We start from the raw sequence: 21,925 nt of genomic DNA, 5'->3' as shown, positions 1-21,925 counted from the left end.
TAACATGGACCCTCTGGGCTATGAGTATATGAAAGTATAATTTAAATGCAAACTGTACTGAACTAAGAGCGGAACAAAAAACGTCTTTATTTAGGAAAATTCAGCATGTAGACAAGGTTTTGCCTTAAAAGTCCTAACATTTCAGACTATTGTGTTTCAAAGGTTCATGTTCTAATATTCTAACAGATTTCTAAATTTATTACAATTAATTTAATCACCGTGAAACCAGACATTTTCAACAGGGGTCCAAGCCAACCACTCTGTCAATAGGTGAATAAAGAAATATTTGTTATCTGTTATCTCGTCAAGGACAATATCCAAACTTGAAAAATAACGCTAAAAAGTAGCCACAATATTGGTAACTCAAAAATATGATTAAGTTTTTATTCTCTCTATGTTCAACTTGTCCAGATATCAAGACTGTCTGATCATGAAAGTTGTATAAAAAGAAGTTGTTGGAAAAGATCTGTTGTTGTTTGTGGAGACAAACTGCCTTGCTCTGAAACTGAGGTTGGTTAGCTTTTCACTATGTGATATGGAGCTCAGACTGAACCTTCACCTGTATTTACTCTTATTTGATTGTTCAAACGTGCTGTTAGTCAGTTAAACAATATTTATTTGAGATTAACTTTTGACCTTTCTCTGTATCTAATTGTTTTTTTGTCTCCTGTCTGTTGTTTTTTAATCACTTGTGTCAGTTGACACAGACGTGCCTGTAGTTAAACTGTTCTGTGAGTGCAGTCCTCTTTAATACTCTTCACACGAGCTGAAATACGTCTTTCTCTTCTAATCAGCATAAAAAGGTCTTATGAAGTCTTAAGTCTGAGTTGCTGAGACTTGCAGACTTGCAGTGTTCCTCCTCGCTGCCTTCCGTCAGTATTTTTGGTCGAGTGTCGCCTGCAGCGGCGCTCGGTTTGTCTTCCTGTCAGAGCGCTCGACTGGCAGCAGGAGGAAGTCATCACTCTGTGCTGCTCGGCTGCTCACTGCAGCCGGCGGTGAGACCAGGCCTCAAACCTCGTCATCCTCAGGTCTCGAAAATAACTATTAGGGACGTGTTTAGTGTCCCGAGGAGACGAATTCGACCATCTATTCCTGAACAGCGGCGTTATAAATCTGAGACAGGTGCAGCTCTGTGGATCTTGAGTCAACTTTCTGTTATTTAGCGATGAGTGACGGGCGCTTGTGTTAATCTGTTCTCTGTGTCTCTCTCAGAGCGGTGCTGTCGGGCGGAGACATGGCGGCACTGAGGTGGAAGGTTCTTCTGTACCTGGCGGTTGTGCTGCTGGTCTCCTGCAGCGCAGCGCCCACGGACATCCTGTATAGGGTTCCTGAGGAGCAGCCACCAAACACGTTGATCGGCAGCCTGGCGTCGGACCAGGGCCTGCCAGACACAGGCCATCTCTACAAGCTGGAGGTGGGTGCGCCATACCTGCGAGTGGATGGAAAGACTGGCGATATCTACACCACCGAGATCCCCATTGACCGTGAGACGCTGAGGGACTGCCGCAACATATTCGAGGGCGACAAATGCTTCCTAGAGTTTGAGGTGTCGATCACTGACATGGTGAAAGGAATCGGCTCGGGGCCACGGCTGATCGAGGGACGCATCGAGGTGCTGGACATCAACGACAACACACCGCAGTTCTCCTCCCCCATCCTCACCCTGTCCATCCCTGAGAACACGCACATCGGCGCCCTCTTCTCCATCCCCATGGCCACCGACAGGGACTCCGGCAGCAACGGCGTAGCAGAGTACTCTCTGAGCACCGGGCCGGACGCCGACCAGCTGTTCAGCCTGCAGGTCGCCGTGGACTCGGACGAGAAGCTGCCTCAGCTGGTCGTCATGGGCAACCTGGACCGCGAGAAGAAAGACTCGTACGACCTGAACATCCGCGTGGTGGATGGCGGGAAGCCTCCCAGGGTGAGCAGCGCTCTGCTGCGGGTCACTGTCACCGACCAGAACGACAACGCCCCGAAGTTTGAGAGGAGTCACTACGAGGCTGAGCTACCTGAGAACAGCCCGCAGGGACACTCTGTGTTGCAGGTCGGTGCACACACACACATACACACACACACACACACTCAAATCTTTATTGATTAATCTGCAGATTATTTTCATGAGTCATTTAATCTATAAAATGTCTGAAAATGGTGAAAATTGCTCATCTCAATTTTCCAAGTTGCTTCTTTTGTCCAACCAACAGTCCAAAAACCAATGTACTGTAATAAATGGCAAAGAAAAGCAGCAGATCCTCAGATACAAGAAGCTGAAACCAGACCATGTTTGATATTTTTGCTTAAAAAATGACTGAAAGCATTAAATGTATATCAAAATAGTTCACGACCAGTTAAATTGAAGGTTTTTTGAATGGAGTTTGGTGACAAAACAGTTGTAAACTGATCTTCTTTCAATCAACTAATCGATTGTCTCATCACTGCAAAGACACTCTACCAAAGACAGGTGGTGGAGAGTTTGTCAGTACTTTAGCTCTATTCATTTTAACTGACCTACTGCAACAAAATAAATTCATTGACAGGAAACAAATCAATAAGAACTCATCGATCAGGACAAAATGCCACATTTTCTGGTTGCAGCTTCTCAAATGTCAGAATCTGTTATATTTTGTTTTTGGACCCCAAAAAAAGACATTTAAAGATGCCAGATCAAGTCTGACACTTCTGACTGAGCAGTTTTCACTTTTGATATTTTATAAACTGAATGATTCATTTAACCAAAAAACAATCAGTAGAATAATTGATGATGAAAATAACTGTTGGTTTGCAGCCCTGATCTGAACAAAAGTGAGCCACTTCATCCCCACACAGGATATTTTTCATGATTTCTGTCAATATTAACTCCCTCTTAAGCCCTTAAACTCCTGAGAGTTTGTTCAGCTGCTGTAATTATTGTAGCTCACATGCAGTTTTACAGTTCAGTGCTGTGTTCAGCTTGGTTTTCTCTTCCAGATCAGTGGCTCAGATAATTAGATTGAGCTGGACTTGTGATGTGAGACTCCACAGTAAAAACATGGCAGGAATGACGAACAAAACACCGACACATCAAACCCAGGATGTAAAAAATATTATTTTCTTTGAAAGGAAGGGTGCAAACAAAGTAGTGTTCAACAGGAAAATTAGCTTGATGTTTTACCCTTTAAAGGATCAGTTCACCCAAAAAATTAAAATTCGGTCATTACCTCCTCCCCCCCATGCTCATGGAAAGTCAGGTGATGTTTTATAATCTGTGAAGCTCCAGAAATGTTTTTGGGTGAACTTCTCCTTTAAACAAACTTAAATGAAATGGGTTCAAACTGTAAATCTTCACCTGTAAGACAGCAAAATCTTCCTTCCTCGCCATTACACCTGAGCAAATATCACATATATCTTCCTCTATTCTGGAGTAAAACAAGCAGGAATGTGAGTTTAAATCAGGATAAATCTGTCCCTTGTGGTGTCTGAGTGTTGCAGCTGCTCCTTCGGAGTCGATCCAGAGTTTTCTTGTCCACCCCACATTGTAGTGGAACCTTTGGCCCTGTTGGTGATAACACAGAGAGCTGCAGGACAACACGGGGCACTGACTGCACATAATATGCTGCTCAATTATCCGTACAGACAGATGGTGCGGTGGAGGTGAAGCAGGGCGTGGGATCTCCGCGTGTAGTCACATATTAACCACTGATCCAGCTTCACCTTTGAGCCCTCGACCGAGGCGGCTCGTACGTGACGTCGCCGTCAGCAGGCAGAGCAGGACGGTTCGGTTTAGCCCGGTGAACATCCCTACAAACCCACCTCACTGTATCCTCCTCCTCCTCTTCTTCTTCTCTTCCTGACTGTAGCACGACCAGCCAGCCTTCCAGCGAGCCGTGCATGACTTAATCTGAGTCAGTCATGAGATTATCCACGGGGCTTATTGGTATTATTGCTCTGGATGTGGCTCATTGCATTTCAGAGAGCCGCAGAATTCATTTCACTTAACGTGCGTTTGAGGAGTGATGCTTTAGAGGCAGCGGGACAGGCGCTGACTGACGACCCTGACCTGCTTAAATCGTCCAATGTCGACACAGACATGTATATCCCTGCTATTTGACTCGCTCTTCAAAGGAGCAGAACGCTGCATTTAGCATATTTTAACCTATTTTCCTCCATTTGGCTATTTTAAAATAAGGCCGTCTGATTTTAGGTGGATTTCCTTCCCTTCAGGTGTCAATTTGTTTCAGTAAAGCACAATGAACCTCATCAGGACTGCCTCATTAATGTTTAAATACTATAATATGAAATATAAATGAGTGTAAAGGTTCATTCTTGACCTTGAAAACAGTGACTTGACAAAAAACCCCAACTCAAAGTCCAGAAACAAGCTTTCTTTTAGCTTTCAACTTTGATTTTTGCTCAATCAGTGATGAATATTTGATTTAACAACAGTATCTTAACTTTTCCTCCGGAGCTTTTAACTCAATCTCATCGTCATCCTCAGCAGATGGAGTTGAGAGTGTTGATTCATCATTATCAGCATTATTTATGTTCAGTTTTCACTGTGAAATAAGCAACACTCAAAGTAAAAAACTAGTAAGTGGAGCCTGTGTTAAGACTTTTCAAGTAAATGAAATATTCAATATATAAAGGTGAATATACAGTATATGTAAGTATTTATTAAAGGTGCAGTATGTAAGAATTGGCAAATTCATACTCAAAACAAACAAGAGTCCGCATATCACCAGAGTAACAACTAGCTGTAGCTGCCATGAGCTAGTTAGCCCGGTTAGCCATGCATGTAGTGGTCCAGGGTGAGCGTTGGTATTTACACTGCAAGCACAGGAGCTTTGGACCGGGCCGAGGCTAACGTGTTAGCATGCTAACTTCAGTTGATATCTCTTCAAAACAATACACAGACATCATGAAGTCAAAACCCTTTCTTCACATTTTTGTTGATTTTTTAATGTTTTCAAGTAAAATGATTACAGATTGCCCCTTTAAATTGTACTCTTACAGAGCTGTACATGACTATGAAGAAACAGCAAGCAGCTGGATAGCTTAGCTTAGCATATTTATTCCTTTAAATAACATTGGCATCTTTGTTAGAATTTCAAATACATTCCTGTGTCCTTGGAACAAATAACAAATGTTATTAATTTCAGTTAATTGTAATGTTTTCAACTAAAATTCTGTTGTTGTTTTTTGTAAACTGTGTTTATTGGTTGTGTAGGTAACAAAGAAAACCCCTCTATAAAGAAAGAATGAGAAAACATTCAGAACAGAAGAATTAAGTGGAGCAGACTCAGATAGAACGAGTTGCAAACTTAATTTCATTCTGCTGATAACAACCTTAGATAGAGAAATGGAATATGCAGAGCAAAACACAAAATATGGATGAGACAATAGATAAATAAATAAATAGAGAGGAAAAAATCTAATTTAATTGACAGAAGATTAGGTTTCAGAGTCTCAAGTTTAAACTTGGATAATCTGCTGTGTCGGTTTGATGTTATCAGATTTGATTGCCTCACAACTGTCGTCAACATTTTGATTCAAATGTCGCTCTTGCACCTGATTGGCTCACTGAAGGATGTGACATCACCTTTATCGCCTGAGCCTCACCTACTTTAAACAGAAAGGAAAAACACACAAAGCTGATTGAGAAAGTATGTTTTCAGGTCCTTTAATCACAAGATTTCTTTGCCTGATAAATGAGACGATTGTGAAAATCTATCACATCATTCCCCAAGTATTATTTTCTCTTTTCAGCTGAAGGATCTCTTGAAATCTTATCAAATCACTGAGAACATTTATGGCTAACCCTAATGACTAACAGCCACATCTCCCAAAAAAAGAGAGAGGATAAATAACATGAAATATTTCTTTGACAACCAGCTAATTAACTAAAAAGAGGCAGCTCAAAATGATCTGAAGAGTCTGAACTACTATGTAATTATACTGTGTTTTGGTCAACAATAAACAAGACAGGATTTAAACTGTGACGGATTATCTTTCTGACGCTAGTTTTAAGTAAGGATACCCAGAAACTGATTTTTCAAATCAAACCATCAGAGGTTTAGTTTCACAAACGGTTCAGAGAATCCAGTCGGCTCGTTTAAGAAAGCAGTCGGTCTCTCTGGTTAATTGTTAACTGGATAACAGTGTTTGTATTTGCTGTTCAGCCGGACAGAGCGGCCTTGGAGAGCAGCCAGCGCCGCTCTGGCCTCATCACAGCAGCACTTTGCTCCAGCAGCTCAACTGTTCAATACACAATTCTCAGAAGCTGTCAATAATTCACCGCTGTTTGGTGATGTCTGCTGCTTCAAGCCACACAGGAGGAAAGGAAATCAATGGGCAGGAGAAATTATAATTTCACTTTCGTGTTTTCTTTAACCTTAACCTCTGCGACTTGGATCAGTGACTTCCACAGTCTCACCCTCCCTCCCCCCTCGGTGACGGTCTGTCACAGTGTGTGATCCTGAGCGGGCAGAAAACTAGATATTCATTATGTGGCGGTCTGAACTGGAGTTTGTGTTAAAAAGAGAATCCCTCAGAGATTCTGTTGGCTGCATTAACCTTTGAAACCCAGATTGCCTCCTTAAATGTTCAATTAAACGTTCCCTCGACTCCCATGTTTTTTATGGCTGCAGAATACCATCAAATGCAAATGTTTTAGATGGTTTTTGCATTTAAATGCCCCAAATTTCAACTCGACATTAAGACACATACATAGGATCTTAAAGAAAAGATTGATATTTTGGTAAATATGAGTATTTTCTTATACCACTCTCATTTCCAGGATTCATTTCAAGTCTTTAGAGTTTGGAAGTACGATATTATGGAGTAAAAAATTCTGATATCGGTTAAGAGACACATTTTTTCCCCTTAAATGTGGTCATTATTTGTTTGTTGTTTCCCAGCGTTGAAATAAGCGAGCGTTAAACGTACTAGAAGGAGAAGTCTTTGACTGCTTATGAAAATCAATTTAGTTTAATTTAATGTAATACTGATGCCTCTATATGACCAAAAAACTAAAGGTCCTTGTAGTAGCTTAAAATAATCATAATCACAACAAAACCACAAAGATTTCATCAATAGACATTGATGCTGTGATTATCAAGGAATTCTGCAAAGATTCTGGTCAACCCTGAAATATGATTGGCTACCCCATTATCCTAAAGTATGATTGGCTGTCTGCCAAGTGAGAGGCGGGACCTTGGTTAAAAAAAAACAGTTTGATGAGTATTTCCTAATGTGCCATTGTTTTCTTTTATATGTAGCCTAATTTTTGCGGAATCAAATCGTACTTATTATAAGTCGCTTTGGACAAAAGTGTCAGCTAGCTTAGCATAACTGTTCCTTTGAAAAAAAATACACTGGCATCTTGACTAGAATTTAAAGTATATTCCTGTATATTTGGCCCAAACAACATGCATTTTACTGTTTGCTTAAAGACTCAAATATTCTAACCCCATCTTTGTTTTTTTAAAGAAACCATATATTTTTTTTACGACTTAAGTTTCAGGGGATTATTTTGCTGAGTGGAAGCCTGGCTCACATTCACATTACATCACTGTGAGTCCCAGGTGAAGCCTGTCGAAAATGCTGATCCAGCAGCACCTGGGACATTTAAATCAGCTGTTCAACAACTAGTTCATTTAAAACTACACGCCGACCTACATTTCTCACCAGCAGTCGTGGCGTTGAATGAATGCAATTAAGAAGTATTAGATGCGTTGATAGCAAGGCGACCTAACGAGAACATCCTAAGTGATATTCTGCTGACTGATTGTACCTCTTAATTGACTAATTACCTCCATTTACTTTGGGTTTGGGCGTGTGAGGCCGGATCATGGCCGGTGTCGGTCTGTCCTCTCCCGTCTCCTAATGGGCCCTGAGGAGCTGGAGCTTTTCTGATAATGAGAGGAACATTAACGTTCACTCATCTGCCAATTAGATACCAATGACCCGCCGCATGGTCGTTAGATGTTGTTGTGTGGGCATGTGCGCTCAGCTTTGATCGTCCGTTATGTTTCACACACAGCAGAAAAACTCCCCCCCCAGGACAACACAAAGGGCTTTGTAGTCGTACATTAGAAGCTAAATAATCATTAATATGTTACTGAGGTTGTAAAGGGAACACGGTGTCTTCAGGCTGCTCGAGTTGGACCGAGAATTGACAGAAATTTGGCTGAAATCTAAACATTTCTAGTGGATCTGGCTGATTGACACATGAAAGAAGGACACAGTGAATGCAGTATTTAATAATTTAGTTTAAATTGGTTCATCAAAATAAAACCACACTCTGGACGTCTTTACAGTGAAGATTTCCTGTCTGTCATCAAAACTGAGCAAGCCATGTAATGCAGTGTTTTCCCAAGGTTTGTGGAAGGCTAAGGTGCGTGTATTTGGCGTGGGGTTTTGGAGTCCTCCCCCAAGAAAATTTGCCATTTTTCAACAAATCATTTTAGACTGTTATAGCCATATTTGTACAAAGAAAGTTAGAGAAACTAGAGCTGATAATAATAAATAATCACCTTCCTAAAAGCTTAATTTGCTAAAGAGGTCCACTGGTATGCCTACATAATGATATAACTTCAAACATCATCAGTCTTTCACTGTCTTGAAAGATTTGAGTTGGCGTTCTGATTAGTTTTGACATTTACTTAGACGAACCCAAACATCCTTCAAGAGTTAAGAGCAACAGAACATGTACTCAAAACAATAATAAGAGACTCAAAGTGATGTGGAGGCAGTGATATGTTCAAATCAAAAATGTGTTTGTTGTCCTTGGATGACTCACCTGGGTGATCAAAACATAAAATTAGCTTGTTGCAGAACCTTTTTGGGGAAATTCGACCTGACAGAAAAAGTTAACTTCTTTTATTTGTCTTTGTAGGTCAGAGCCAACGATGCAGACACCGGCACCAATGGAGAGATTGACTACAGCCTCCATCAAGCATCGGACACTGTCCAGAGGCTTCTGCGCATTGACCGCTCTACAGGCATCATCTACGTCAAGGGCCTGGTGGACCGCGAAGAGGAGAACTTCCTCAAGTTCTTTGTGGTCGCCAAAGATCGTGGACCCAACTCCAAGAGCTCCAAAGTCCTGGTGACCATTAACGTCAGGGATCAGAATGACAACGCACCAGCCATTGAGATCCGTGGAATCGGCTTGGTGATACACCAGGACGGCGTGGCCAACATCTCTGAGGACATGCCTATCGGCACACCGGTGGCATTGGTCCAGGTGTCAGACCGTGATGAGGGGGAAAATGCGGTGGTGACGTGCGTGGTTGCCGGTGACGTCCCATTCCAGCTCCGGCCTGCCAGCGAGTCAGCCAACGATCGGAAGAGGAAGTACTTCCTGCAGACGACCACCCTGCTGGATTACGAACGTGTGAAGGATTACAGGATTGAAATTGTTGCAGTGGATTCTGGGAACCCTGCCCTGTCCAGCACCAACTCTCTCAGAGTCCAGGTCACGGACGTGAACGACAACACTCCAAACTTTTCCCCTGCATTGCTCGAAGTTGACTTTGCAGAGGGCAACCAGCCAGGCGACAAGGTGCTGGACATCACAGCGACGGATGCAGACAGTGGCACCAATGCAGAGCTGGCCTACAGCATCATCGAGCTCTCCGCCGTCAGGCTGTTTGAAATTGATGCCAACACTGGAGAGGTTCGTGTGAAGAACCTTCTGGATCGGGAAGAGACAGAGCGTTACGAGTTCCGAGTGGCGGCAGCAGACAAGGGCGTTCCGAGCAAAACTGGCACTGCTACAGTGGTGATTAACGTTCTGGACCGCAATGACAATGACCCCAAGTTTATGCTGAATGGCTACAGCTTCTCTGTCATCGAAAACATGGCACCGCTCAACCCTGTTGGTATAGTGACTGTCACTGATAACGATAAAGGGGAGAACGCCAGAGTGAGGCTGTTTGTGGAACCGGACAATGGCAAGTTTGTGATCCAGAACGGCACAGGAACCATCCTGTCCAGCATCTCCTTCGACCGCGAGAAGGAGAGCACCTACACCTTCCGCCTGAAGGCTGTGGATGCTGGTGACCCACCTCGATCCTCCTACGTGGGCGTGACCATCAATGTCCTGGACGAGAACGATAACGCACCTTATGTCACCAAGCCAGCCAACTCCTCCTACACCTACATGTCGCCTGTCACCGCGCCAGAAACCAGTGTTGAAGTGGTGGAGGCTGAGGACATTGACTCTGGACCCAATGCTGAGCTGGTCTACACCATCACTGGCGGCAACCCATATGGCCTGTTCCACATCTCGCCCAGCAGTGGGGAGATCACATTGGCGCAGGAATTCACCGGCAAGCACAACGGGCTGCACCGCCTGGTTGTGAGGGTCAGCGATAAAGGCAAACCTCCCCGCCACACCACTGCCCTGGTCCATGTTTTTGTCAATGACACAAAGTCCAATGTCTCCCTCATCGAAGCGCTGGTCGGACACAGCCTCTATACCCCTCTGGACCGGGACATTGCCGGAGATCCCAACTACGCCCTCGCTCAGCGCAGCAACATCCTGTATGGCAGCCTGGCTGGTATCGCTGGCGTGATTCTGGTGATTGTAGCCGTGGTGGTCATCAGGCACCGACTACAGAAGGACACAAAGAGTGGCTACCAGGCCGGCAAGAAGGAGAGTAAGGACCTGTACGCTCCAAAGCAAGGCCCCAAAAATGGCAAAGGGAAAAAGAGCAAAAAAGGAAAAGCTCCTAAACCGGCTAAACCGCTGGAGGAGGACGAAGAGGCAAGCTTGCAGAAAGGCCTCAAGTTCAACCTCATCAACGACAACGTCAACGACAGTCCCAGAATCCACTTGCCCCTTAACTACCCACCAGGAAGCCCCGACTTGGGCCGTCACTACCGCTCCAACTCCCCGCTACCCTCCATCCAGCTGCAGCCTCAGTCACCCTCCGCCTCCAAGAAGCACCAGGCTGTTCAGGACCTCCCCGCCACCAACACCTTTGTGGGAACGGGCGACAACAACTCAACAGGCTCCGACCAATATTCGGATTACAGCTACAAGGCCAACCCGCCCAAATACAGCAGCAAACAGGTAGGAGAGTACGCAAACACGGCAATGTACCACAGGGACATTTACTGGACCAACCGGGTGTGGTAGTCACGCTGGAACTTGTTTGGCTCAGCCAATGTCCATCCACCAAAGCTGCACTGATCCCCCCGCACAGCACCCACCTCCAAATGGCTGTTTTCCCTTTTGTTTTTGGTTTGGTTGTGTTCACCATTCCTGTTCTGTTCTGTTTTCACCTCAACATGGACACCACAATATTCACTTACCATGAAGGATTACGTTAAGGGATAGACCAAACATGGGTTTACCAATATTTAACCACAGATATTTGGTCAGTATAACACCCAAAATGAACTCTGTTGATCCAGAGGGTTGTTTTATTCTCAATGTTTGTGTTGATTTTTTTTTGTTGTTGATAATGTTCCACAATCGTTAATTAAAATGTTCAATTCTTACAGTATTTACATATTGTAGATAACTACAAAAGCAACAGCCCAGTCTCCAGAGAAAATGTTGGTAGTTAACGTCTTTGCAAACCATGGATATGTAAAAATTTGGTTCTCGTGTTTGTGTTCGGAGGTTGCAGGGAATGTGGTTGAGTTACTGTCAAGGCTGCCAAGCCAGTGACCACTGTTGAAGACAGTGTTTTAACATTTGTAAGCATGAAACCACTGGATATTTTTAAGGAAACATCTGGACAATTTCCAGTTTGTGGCGACAAAACCAGGTTTTTTAAGCCAACATAAAACCAAGTGGTTTTTGTGCCACATCCCAAAACCTAACTAGAGATAGGTACCACGCTAGAGACCACTGTTCAAGACAACGTTTCAACATTTGTAAGGGTGAAACCACTGGATATTTTTTCGGAAAGCTTGGGACAGTTACCAGCCGTGATTGTGAAAAATGTAATATATCCATGGTTTGCTGAAATTACCAACATTTAGTATGGTGATTGAGTTGAAAGCCAAAAAAGACATAAAAATGTGAAATCCTGAATTATTGGTTCTTTATCAACATCATAAATCCCATATGGGTCTATCCTTCCGTTCTGTATGTTTTTCCTTTTGTTTCATTTGTGTTCAGTTTCACCTTTTCACCATGGGTTAATTGAAGGAGGTTATGAGTTTTTTTTATTGTTTTCTTTGTGCGACTGTTGAAAGCTTCACACTGACATCCTCATTAGGTCTGAATGTGTTTGTCTTTTCTTTTTTTTTATATATTTCTGGAGAGCTGACTCGAGGTTTAAAGCTGCTCTTTATGGCCGGATCAGCTTGTTGAAGTGTGACAAAGAGTGACTGTGAATTCCTGAGTTCGTTTGGCCATTTTTATTGTTTCTCTGCTTTTTTTTTGTCCTTCTCTTGGCCAGGAACTAGACTGGCTCAGCGGCACTTTAGAGTGTTTCCATCCAGTTCAGACCAATTTAAGGTAATTTCAGCTCGGTCAGGGAGCCAAGCAGTGAAGAAAGAAAGAAAGGGAATAAGGAGGAGGGGGAGGAGAAGGGTTGTAAAAAGCCACTACACTATGAAGGAGAAGGTACACTAAGACTAAATACAACCATTTCTTAACCTCGGCACCTCCTGTCAGGTCAGCTGAAATACGACTTTTAATTTTGCCGTGTTCCCAATCACCGGGGTTTAAAAGTCAATTGTTTGCACAGATTAATGGCAGGTAATTTTCCAGGCGCCCGCTTTCGCCTTCTTTTACCCAGAGTGCCTTGCTCTTTTCTATTTAATGTACAAAAAGGGGGTTGACGGGGAGGGTGGGGGCCATTAACTGCGTGATGGCGACCAGCTGTCACGCCACATCGGCTGTTTTTTGGGGCGTCACGTTGATGGACTGTGAAAGTGAAAAATGTCACGTGCACTGTGAACAGACAATCACGTTAGGGATGTTGAGACTGTAAATACTTGTGAACGACATGTCAAATGTTTTGTTTTTTGTACTTTTTCATCTGCTGTTTCTGTTGAACATTACTGTGTGTCGTGTGTGTGTGTGTGCTTAACAAGGGCGTTTCATTGTTCCCCTGCTCTTTAAAGACTTCACTACCTGAACCAAAGACTCACACACACACACCTGCATAATCACTGTCATCACCATCATGTGCGTGGAGCTGGAGCTCAGACTGTGATGGTCTCGCAGAATTCCCGCCAGTGTTAGCGGCCTGCTAGCGCTCCTGCTGGGTTAATATTTAGCCTGTTAACACTTCTCAAGCTCGCAGGCGTCGCACACATCGACTCCATCACACACCTGCTCTTCCTCCTTCTTCTTCTCTGGGGGAAAAATATGTACAGTGTTTTATCTTTTTTGTTGTGTTTTTTACAGCTAAAAGCCAGATTTTATTTCAATAAACATGTTGCTTAAATGTTAAAGTGTTAAAGCTTTCTGTGCATTCACTGGGTGGGGTTACAAACAGGAAGTGGGAACAGGTGGAGGTGCGGTTTTTCCATCTTCATTTCCATCCTTCACACATGGAGAGAAAATGTTCGTGGTTCACAGGACAGGATGTTTATTTTAAGGCCAGTTTACATTAAAATCAACTTTATTGGCAAAATATGTCAGAGCGTACAAAACATTAAATAATTAAATATAATAGAAGTGACAGCAACGATACAGAGAGGGCTACACATGGAGCAAGAGTGCAAAGAAAATATTGATTGGACAATGTAACAGGTTACTTTACACAGTGGCTGCCTCATATGCATCTATTGATCGATACGATTAGATAAACTATTGATCCAGGGAGTCACCGCAGCAGAGATACAAGAACAGATCCACAGAGGAGTAAAGAGTATGTGATAGAGGAAGAAGAACGGAGATGTTTTACTTGAATAAAAGTAGAAATACCAACATATTAAATGAATCTGTTACAAGAAAAACTCATTTATTAAAAATCTTATGTTTGTAAGTGTGATCAGAAATGTACCTAAAATATAAAAGTACTCACTGTGCAGCCAAAATATGATTATTATTATAACACTTTATAATAACCATCATCAATAAATAGTAAAGTTATAGTTAATTAAACTTTAAATTAATAGTTATTTGACTGTTTACAAACAATGAGATTCTTTATAAATATTTTTCTGTATTGTGAATGATAACTGATGTTTAAAATACTGTAGATGGTTGATTAATAAACATAATGGTTTACAATAGCTCAAAAAATGTTAATAAATAACTAAAGTTTAATTAACTACTAATGTAGCATTCATCAGCCCAAAGTGTGACTTTATACTTTTATACTCTTACATTATTGTTATTGATTCAGAAACATATAAAATGACTGAAAGTGCTCAATTATGCAGAATAATACACTTTATATTATTGGATTATAATAATGAGGCATCACTGGTAAACATGGAGCTCATTTTAATGACTTTAAATACTTTAATCTCTCGGGAAGCTTGTTAATGTCCTTCAGAGATCAATAAAGTTTTATCCTGATCTGAATATAAGCACCGTGTCACAGTCGGCAGGTGTCGGACCCTCAGAGCCTCGTTTACAATTCCAGTTGATGATCGTCTCTGTATCTGTTTGTCATTCTGAGATGGCATCACACATTCAAAATGGAGGCGAGGAGAGGACGTGACTCTGGAATAACTCTTAAATCCTCTTTTTCTGAACTGAAATAAGATGTTAGAAAAGCTTTGATCCAGATGTTTTCTGAGGATGAAAACACATAGTCCACTTCAGTTCATCCTGCCTTCTTGAATTCTGCTGTTTTTCTTAAAATGATGATAAAATCCATTTTATCTAAATAAAGGCTTAATTTATCTGACTAGAAACCCCAATGTGAAGAATGTACTCTTTGGTGCAGAACTTGCACTGGAGTGGCCGGATGTGTTTTCAGTCACAGAAAAAAGATGGATGGGAAAAATGTTATAAACATCTGGATAAAAGTATTTCTGACAGCTTATTTTAGTCGAAAACATTGTTTTTACCCCTCTGGTTTTCTGATTTTAAAAGGATTTCTGAATCACGTTTTATACCGCTGTTTCACATAACGCCTTTACGTTATAAAATCGATTTTATAACTCATGTATAAAGGGTTAATATCAACATCTGAAGCAGGGCTGCACAAAGTGGGAGCACAATGAGGTTTAATTTGGCCCGCCAGATGTGTCTAGCGAGAAAAAATGTAAATATTAATTTGAAAAAATAGTGATTACGGTCGAAGGGTTTTGTTATTTGTGAGGTAAAAATGGTCTTTAAATGTGTTGAATCCTTTATTATTGAGAGTTACAGAGACACTTTAAGCAGGAAGTTTGTCAATAAGGAAACAATTTTGTATGTTAAGAAAACAACACGTTTGTTTCAGTTTTGGCCCTTCAAGGCACCCTTAATCTAAAGTACCAGTCGTCAGATAAATGTAGTGGAGGAGAAAGTACAATATTTGCCTCTGAAGTGTAGTTTAGTAGAAGTATACAGTTGTTTAAAAAGGAAATACTCAAGTAAAATACAAGTACCTTGAGATTTTACTGAAATACAGTACTTAAGTAGATGTACTTAGTTACTTTCCATCTCTGATATGAATACATTTTCTCTTCATCGCAGCCACATGAACACATGAACCATCGTGTCTGTCACTTTAAACACAGCTGCCGACTCTACCTGTTGGCACGCACACACCCACACACACACACACACACATACCTTTGGACTTTCAGTAAACAGAGGACAGAGATCAAAACAACCGGCAAGCAGGTGCTGAACCTGCCGGGGTCGAAGGTCAAATATCACTCAGAAACAGTCATTAGCGGCGAGGAGCGACGAGGTCAGAGGTCAACGACGCCTCCTCTCTGACTCCTCCCCCGTCAGGACTCCACATTAACAGTCTGACGGCGTCCTTCCTGCTTTTACGCTGACCAACTCGGCTGTCTCTATGGTAACACAACGACCCGAGTGTGTGTGTGTGTGTGTGTGTGTGTGTGCTGACTCATTGTACTGACCCCCTCCGCCTCCCCCATCTCCCTCATCTCCCCCCCCTGCTTCTATGGAAAGCTCTGCCCTTTGAATGAAGAGAGATGAAGAGGGAGCGTGTGTGTGTGTGTGTGTGTGCGTGCGTGTTGCCTGTCATTCAGTTTATATAAGCCCTGAGCTGAGTGTTTGCTCCTCTCTCCCACATACCGACAATGATTTCATGGGTTGCAACAGTCGGAGTTACAGATTGCCATGTAAACAATGAAAGGTCAAGATATTTCAGCTCTTATCTAATTGTTACCTTTCAGTGTTTAAAGTTGAGATTTTTTGTCCAGAGATTTCCAGGCAAACATTTCAAGCCTCAACACATGTGAAACGTCTGATATAAAAAACAAAAAACACCTCCTTCTTTCTGTCAGGGAACTACTTTTCTGTAAGCCAGCGCATCACCGCGCCTGCAGCCTCATATCACGGCTCCCATCAGCTGTCTGAAGGAGGCTGCAGCCTGTTTTCGCAACCAGCACTCCATCCAGATCTGCATTTTTTTTTCTCCTTCTGTTGTTTCCTGATTTTGATTCATAATCTGTGACACACAACCAGCTCTACGAATCAACATCCGGCAGGCAAAAGGCGAAAAGATTTAGAGGGTAACACGAGTTCAGCTCGGATGTGAAGGCTTTTAAAAAAGGGGAAGACTGAGATGATCTGTCAGTTGGATCGCAACGAAATGTTGTGCACATCTTCATCTTCCCCGTAGGATGAATCTCAGTAACGTTGTTGATTTTCTGAATTTTCATTGAGCACCGTCGGCTTTAACTGCGTCTGAAACCAATCGGAATAAATGTCAGGACTGTACGTATGTTTCTGCAAACCAAATGTTCAAAAAGCACTTGGTTAGGGTTAGGAAAGATCATGTTTTGGCTTCAAATACCTGTTTTGGTCTCCCCAAACACGGCTTGACATGTCTGGAAGTCTCATTGAAAACAACCGGTATTGTTGCCACAAACACGGTTAGAAATATCTTGTGATATCCAGTGGTTTCACACGTAGTCTTTTCTCCTCGTCTCCATTGCGTAACATATAACACGGCTGGGAACGTTATCACGTCTCTTCAAAAAATATCCATTTTTGTCGCCACAGACATGGCTTGAAAATGTCCTGATGTCCCATTAAAAGTATCGTTGCCACAAACACGGTTAGAAATGTCCCAACATCTCGCCAAAATAACCGGTTTTGTTGCTAACTAACACTGCTGGAAATGTCATGACGTTTCTTCAAAAAATACCCAGCGGTTTCATGCTTACAAATGTTAAAACTCAGTCTCGAACAGTGATTTCTGGCTTGGCAGCCCTCACGTCCACCACCTGACATGACAGTCAACTCATACACACATTTAATCTGAAATGAAGACAGAAATGTTGATATGATCCAAATGAAATGTTTGCAGAAACGAACGATGCCAACATTTTATTCTGGCGACTGTGCCAGCATCATCCGTCATGGTTTTGCATTCTGGGTCTGGATAGGAGAGCATCTGGGTCCAGCTCATATTGATCTCAGGGCAGGTGGAGATGTTTGACGTAGATGTGGACGTATTTTGGTCATTTTGCTAACAAGGTGGATGACTTCTGATCATTTAAATCTCTAATAAACCTTCAAACTCACGTATCTGTTCCTCAGACTAGACTTCGTCTTCACCTGTACCTGAACAAGACTCCCACACACGTCCTGAATGCCCACCGACAGCAGAGCTCGAGTCTGAACTCAATATCTTTGCAATAACCTGTGGCGAAAGTAGGACAAGGCTGAATAAACAGAGAGTTACTGAATACGTATTGTTCCACTATATTAAAAGAAATCTTAAAAGTATCTGAAGCGCTGGATCCTTTCACCTCCTCAGGCTGCAACAAATCCTTCAGAGGACAGAACCTGAGAAGGAAAAGTCTGTCTTTGGTTGAATTGTTCTCAACTTACAGTTAAACTTTAATGTTTTCTTCTAGCTTTGCTTTGTTCAATGTCAGAAGAGATTGTGCAGCACTGATCTATAGTCTAAAACTGATGTTTTTTTCTTATTGAGGTTTGAGGCGAAAAAGGAAAAATACCCTCCTGCAACCACAGAAAGTATATGAACACCTCGCTTTTATCCATGCCAACTGCTCGGATGAAATTATGAACATCCAGTTAAACGACACACCCAGAAACATACGGCACTTTAGGCGTTTTCCATTTCAGCGGACCTGCTAATGTTCACACTAAACACTCATAATCGTTGTGCTCGGCTACAGTTACAGCCCATTAAATGATTGCTGATTTAAAACAGGTGTCTTTAAATCTGAAACGTGTGGTTCTGCAGTTTGACGGATCAACAGACAGACAGACAGACTTCCTGTTTCTCTGCGGTCCAGCTCGCTGTCAGAGAGACGGGCTGTAATGGTGACCATTAGCCGGGCGGCTAGAAGCTTTTTCTCCCCGGAAAATTACAGTAATTTTACTTTGGTGGCTAAAAAATGTGGTCAGGCGGGGACAGAGTGGCTGTCATCAGTCGGACACAGCTGAGGAGGAGGTGTGAAGTACAAATACTCGCTGTACTCAGATGTTACTTCAGATGGAGTACAGTTACTGCTGGAAACATCTAATGATCTTTAATAATGAGGACAGTTTTCAGTCTTGATTTGAACAGAGTGAGCAGAGACGACCTGTACCTGAAGACATCCGGACAGACAGTGAAGTGATTTCATACAGTAAGTCAAGATTACGGCTGTAGCTTTGGTGACCAGCTGGAGGCTTCTTGTTCTGGCTCCTTTTGATCACTGCACCTTTTCTAGGAAGAAGCTTTTTTAAAAACTATGCTGCTGGTTTTTGGGGCTTGGTCCCCAAAAGTCTTTGCTGTCACCTGAGGAAAAAGTGTCAGCCTCCGTTTATGTGTACATTTCTGCAAAAAGTTACAAAGGCATCATCAAGGGATCATATTGTGGCCTAAAATACCTGGTTTTGTGACTAAAAACTGTCTCAACGTCTTGCTAGAAATATCCAGCGATTTCACGCTTACAAATGTTAAAGGCTGTCTAGAACGGTGGTCTCTCACTTGGCAGTCGTCCTGCGAATACTCAGTCAAGATACCTGGTGTTTGCTACAAACAAGGCTAGAAAACGTCTCAATGTCTTCTTAAAAATATCCAGCGGTTTCACGCGGTGAAATGCTGTCTCAAACAGCGGCCTCTTGCTTGGCAGTTGCCTCGCAAATACCTGGTTTTGTCGTCACAAACTCGGCTGGAAAAATTCCTCGATGTCCCGTCACAGAAAACACTTGATTTTGCCGGTTGAAACATGGTCACACAGCGGTCTCTTGCTTGGCAGATGTCTCATCCAGCTGTTTTAATGACTTTTATTGAATTTTCCACCTCTGTCCGTCTCTAGACAGCCTGATTTAATGAGTGAATAAATGAATAAGTATCATCTTCAGCAGTTTGTTCGGAGTTAAAGTTCAGTCGTAGTGCTTTAAACTCGGTCAGGTCGTGTCTTCACAGGTTAGAACAGGTACGATGTAGAGATGGAGATACGTCTCTCAGCATCTCCACTGTGAAGGTGGAGGAGGTGCTGAATCTGGTCACAATGGGGTCTTTGTAACACACACACACACACACACACACACACACACACAGACACATAGACAAACATAAGACCCACATATTTTCTTCTTAAACACACATTCCTGAACATGAACATCACTCAGCACAGCGTAATCCTCTCAGCCCCTCTCAATGTGGTTTGTTGTGTGTGTGTTTTGTTTTGCGTGTGTGTGTGCGTGTGTACTAACAGGCGGGTGTGTCAGACAGGTGGAGCGTCGTGTGTTGAAGCTGCAGAATCAAAATAAAGACGGCTCCATTTTGAAATGAAACAACTTGTATTTGTAATTGAGAGCGCTGCAGAGACACCTCCATGTAAACACTCGTGTCTGCACTGAGCATGCTCAGCTGACAGCAGGAAGTTCACAGCAGTAGAAATACAAGTGTTAGCAGCTGTTAGCATGCTAACATACTTAGCGTTTAGCTTGAACTTCCACTGTGCATGTCTACTATCATTCAGAAAAAAAAGCCATTTGTCTGATTTAACTGCAGCCACTGAAACACTGAGAACCAAACTGTGGTTCTGTGGTTCTGTGGTTCTGTTTACATCACCAGAACGTGAAAAAGAGGACATGAAGAGGTGTGAAAACATGAGATTTCCTCATCCTCGGCTCTTTTGTTCTCATGCAGGAGTTTATTTAAACCGATCCATAGAGAACCTCGAGAACCGTGAAGGAACTCCTTCAGTCTCTATTCAGCCTCTCTCTCCATCTCTGTCTGTCTCCGTCTATCTCGGTCGCCCCCTCAGGGCTGAGATTGTGTTCGAGCCACTGAGACGACTCAATACAAAGATCAGCCAGTGTGTGTGTGTTGTGTGTGTGTGTGTGTGTGTTTTACTTTTATGTGGAGCCAGAAATCAAAAACACAAGAAACATAATTTTGTGAGTGTCTTCATGTGTGTGTTTTTATGTGTGTGTGTTTTTATGTGTGTGTGTGTGCATGTGTGTGTGTGTGTGTTGTCTCGCCACCTGCTCCAACAACACAAGTGAAGTGGAACGGAAACCTGCCTGAGGCTTCACACACATACACACACACACACACACACACACTCACACTCACACACGAACAAAACAAGCGAGCAACAGTAAATGTAGGCATGAAGGAGGAAGAGGAGGAGGAGGAGGAGATGAAGAGGAGCACAAAACACACACTACATATATCACCATGTGTGTTAGCTGTGTGTGTGTGTGTGTGTGTGTGTGTGTGTGTGTGTGTGTGTGTGTGTGTGTGTGTGCCTAACAAGGCTGGTAGCAGGTGGTATGACTCAGGAGAGGAGGACACACACACACACACCTGTAGGCGGGGTCAGAGGTCAGATGCTGTACAGCTGCTCTGTACACTGGGCTGCTGAACTCTGGCTGCAGGCACACTCACACACAAACACACACGCACACACACAGACAACATGGCTGCTTGTTACAGATGCTGCTAACATTAATGCACTCTCAGTGTGACGGACCAGAAGCAGGAGAACAAAAGAAAACACAGAAAAAATGAACAGGGTTTGGTTGAGACTCTTCTCTTTGTTTCTCGTCATATTATTTAGCAGAAAAGGATCCTAAAGCAGAATCCTGCTCTATTTCCAGCAGATTTAATCCATCATAAATATAAGTCGTATGTCGTGAATGATGAGGACTTTGCATGATTATTTTAGGACTCTTTCAACATCTTGGCACGTTGGTAAGAAGTGGATTTAGAGTGTTGAGCGGATGCATAATTGTAATCAAAAGTGTGATTATTTGAAGTAAGGAGGTCAAGAAGAATTCAATCTTCCCGTCGTTATGTGGTGAAGAGAATCTAACCAGAAACATCTTCTTATAAAAGATTCAGAGCGTTCAGCTACATCTCATGGGTTTTGGGTTACGTGGTTTGTCCGGCGTTGCCATTCCCAGCAGTCCAACATGGCGGATGTACTCACGGATGTGCTACTCAGATCAGGTAGCGACAGGGACATCATAGGTAGGAAGAATATTAGCATCAATGGTTCTTGCATTAGATGTATCAGTAGTATCTGCATTAAAGGTACGTGTCTCGCAAGATTTCCTGATTTGCTTTGGGCACTTAACAAATACGCAAAAACTGGACGAACGTGACTCATGGTGCGCCGCTCCAGGATTTCAGACCGGACCAACATGGCGGCTCTGTCGTAAACTTTCTCTTCGCAGCAAAATGTGTTTCTGGAGACATTTTAGGCGAGAAATTAGTCATGCAACTGCAGAATCTGTCGTTTTTATAGTTCTTCAGGAGTTTCCAGAAGTGTTGCGTCGCGCCTGGATGCCCCTGATTTGCTTAAAATTGCAAGAAATAAAATGTATGCCAATGAGGCGATGCGACGCCCCATCAATCAA

The 21,925-nt window shown here is 42.7% G+C and overlaps 1 protein-coding gene across 1 annotated transcript in view; it reads left to right on the top strand.

The window, feature by feature from the left end:
- The window catches only part of LOC141012731 (protocadherin-1-like), a 221,719-nt gene that overhangs the window by 14,620 nt on the left and 185,174 nt on the right, over positions 1-21,925 (top strand). Inside the window, exons 2-3 of the mRNA XM_073486235.1 lie at positions 1,213-2,044; positions 8,873-11,056. Coding sequence (XP_073342336.1) covers positions 1,235-2,044; positions 8,873-11,056 — 2,994 coding nt within the window. The 5' untranslated portion in view covers positions 1,213-1,234. The remainder of the gene's footprint in view (positions 1-1,212; positions 2,045-8,872; positions 11,057-21,925) is intronic.

The sequence above is a fragment of the Pagrus major genome, chromosome 18 (assembly GCF_040436345.1).
Source record: "Pagrus major chromosome 18, Pma_NU_1.0".
Classification (NCBI taxonomy): Eukaryota; Metazoa; Chordata; class Actinopteri; order Spariformes; family Sparidae; genus Pagrus; species Pagrus major.
The sequence above is the reverse complement of the archived record's forward strand: the minus strand, read 5'-3'. Positions and strand labels throughout refer to the sequence as shown.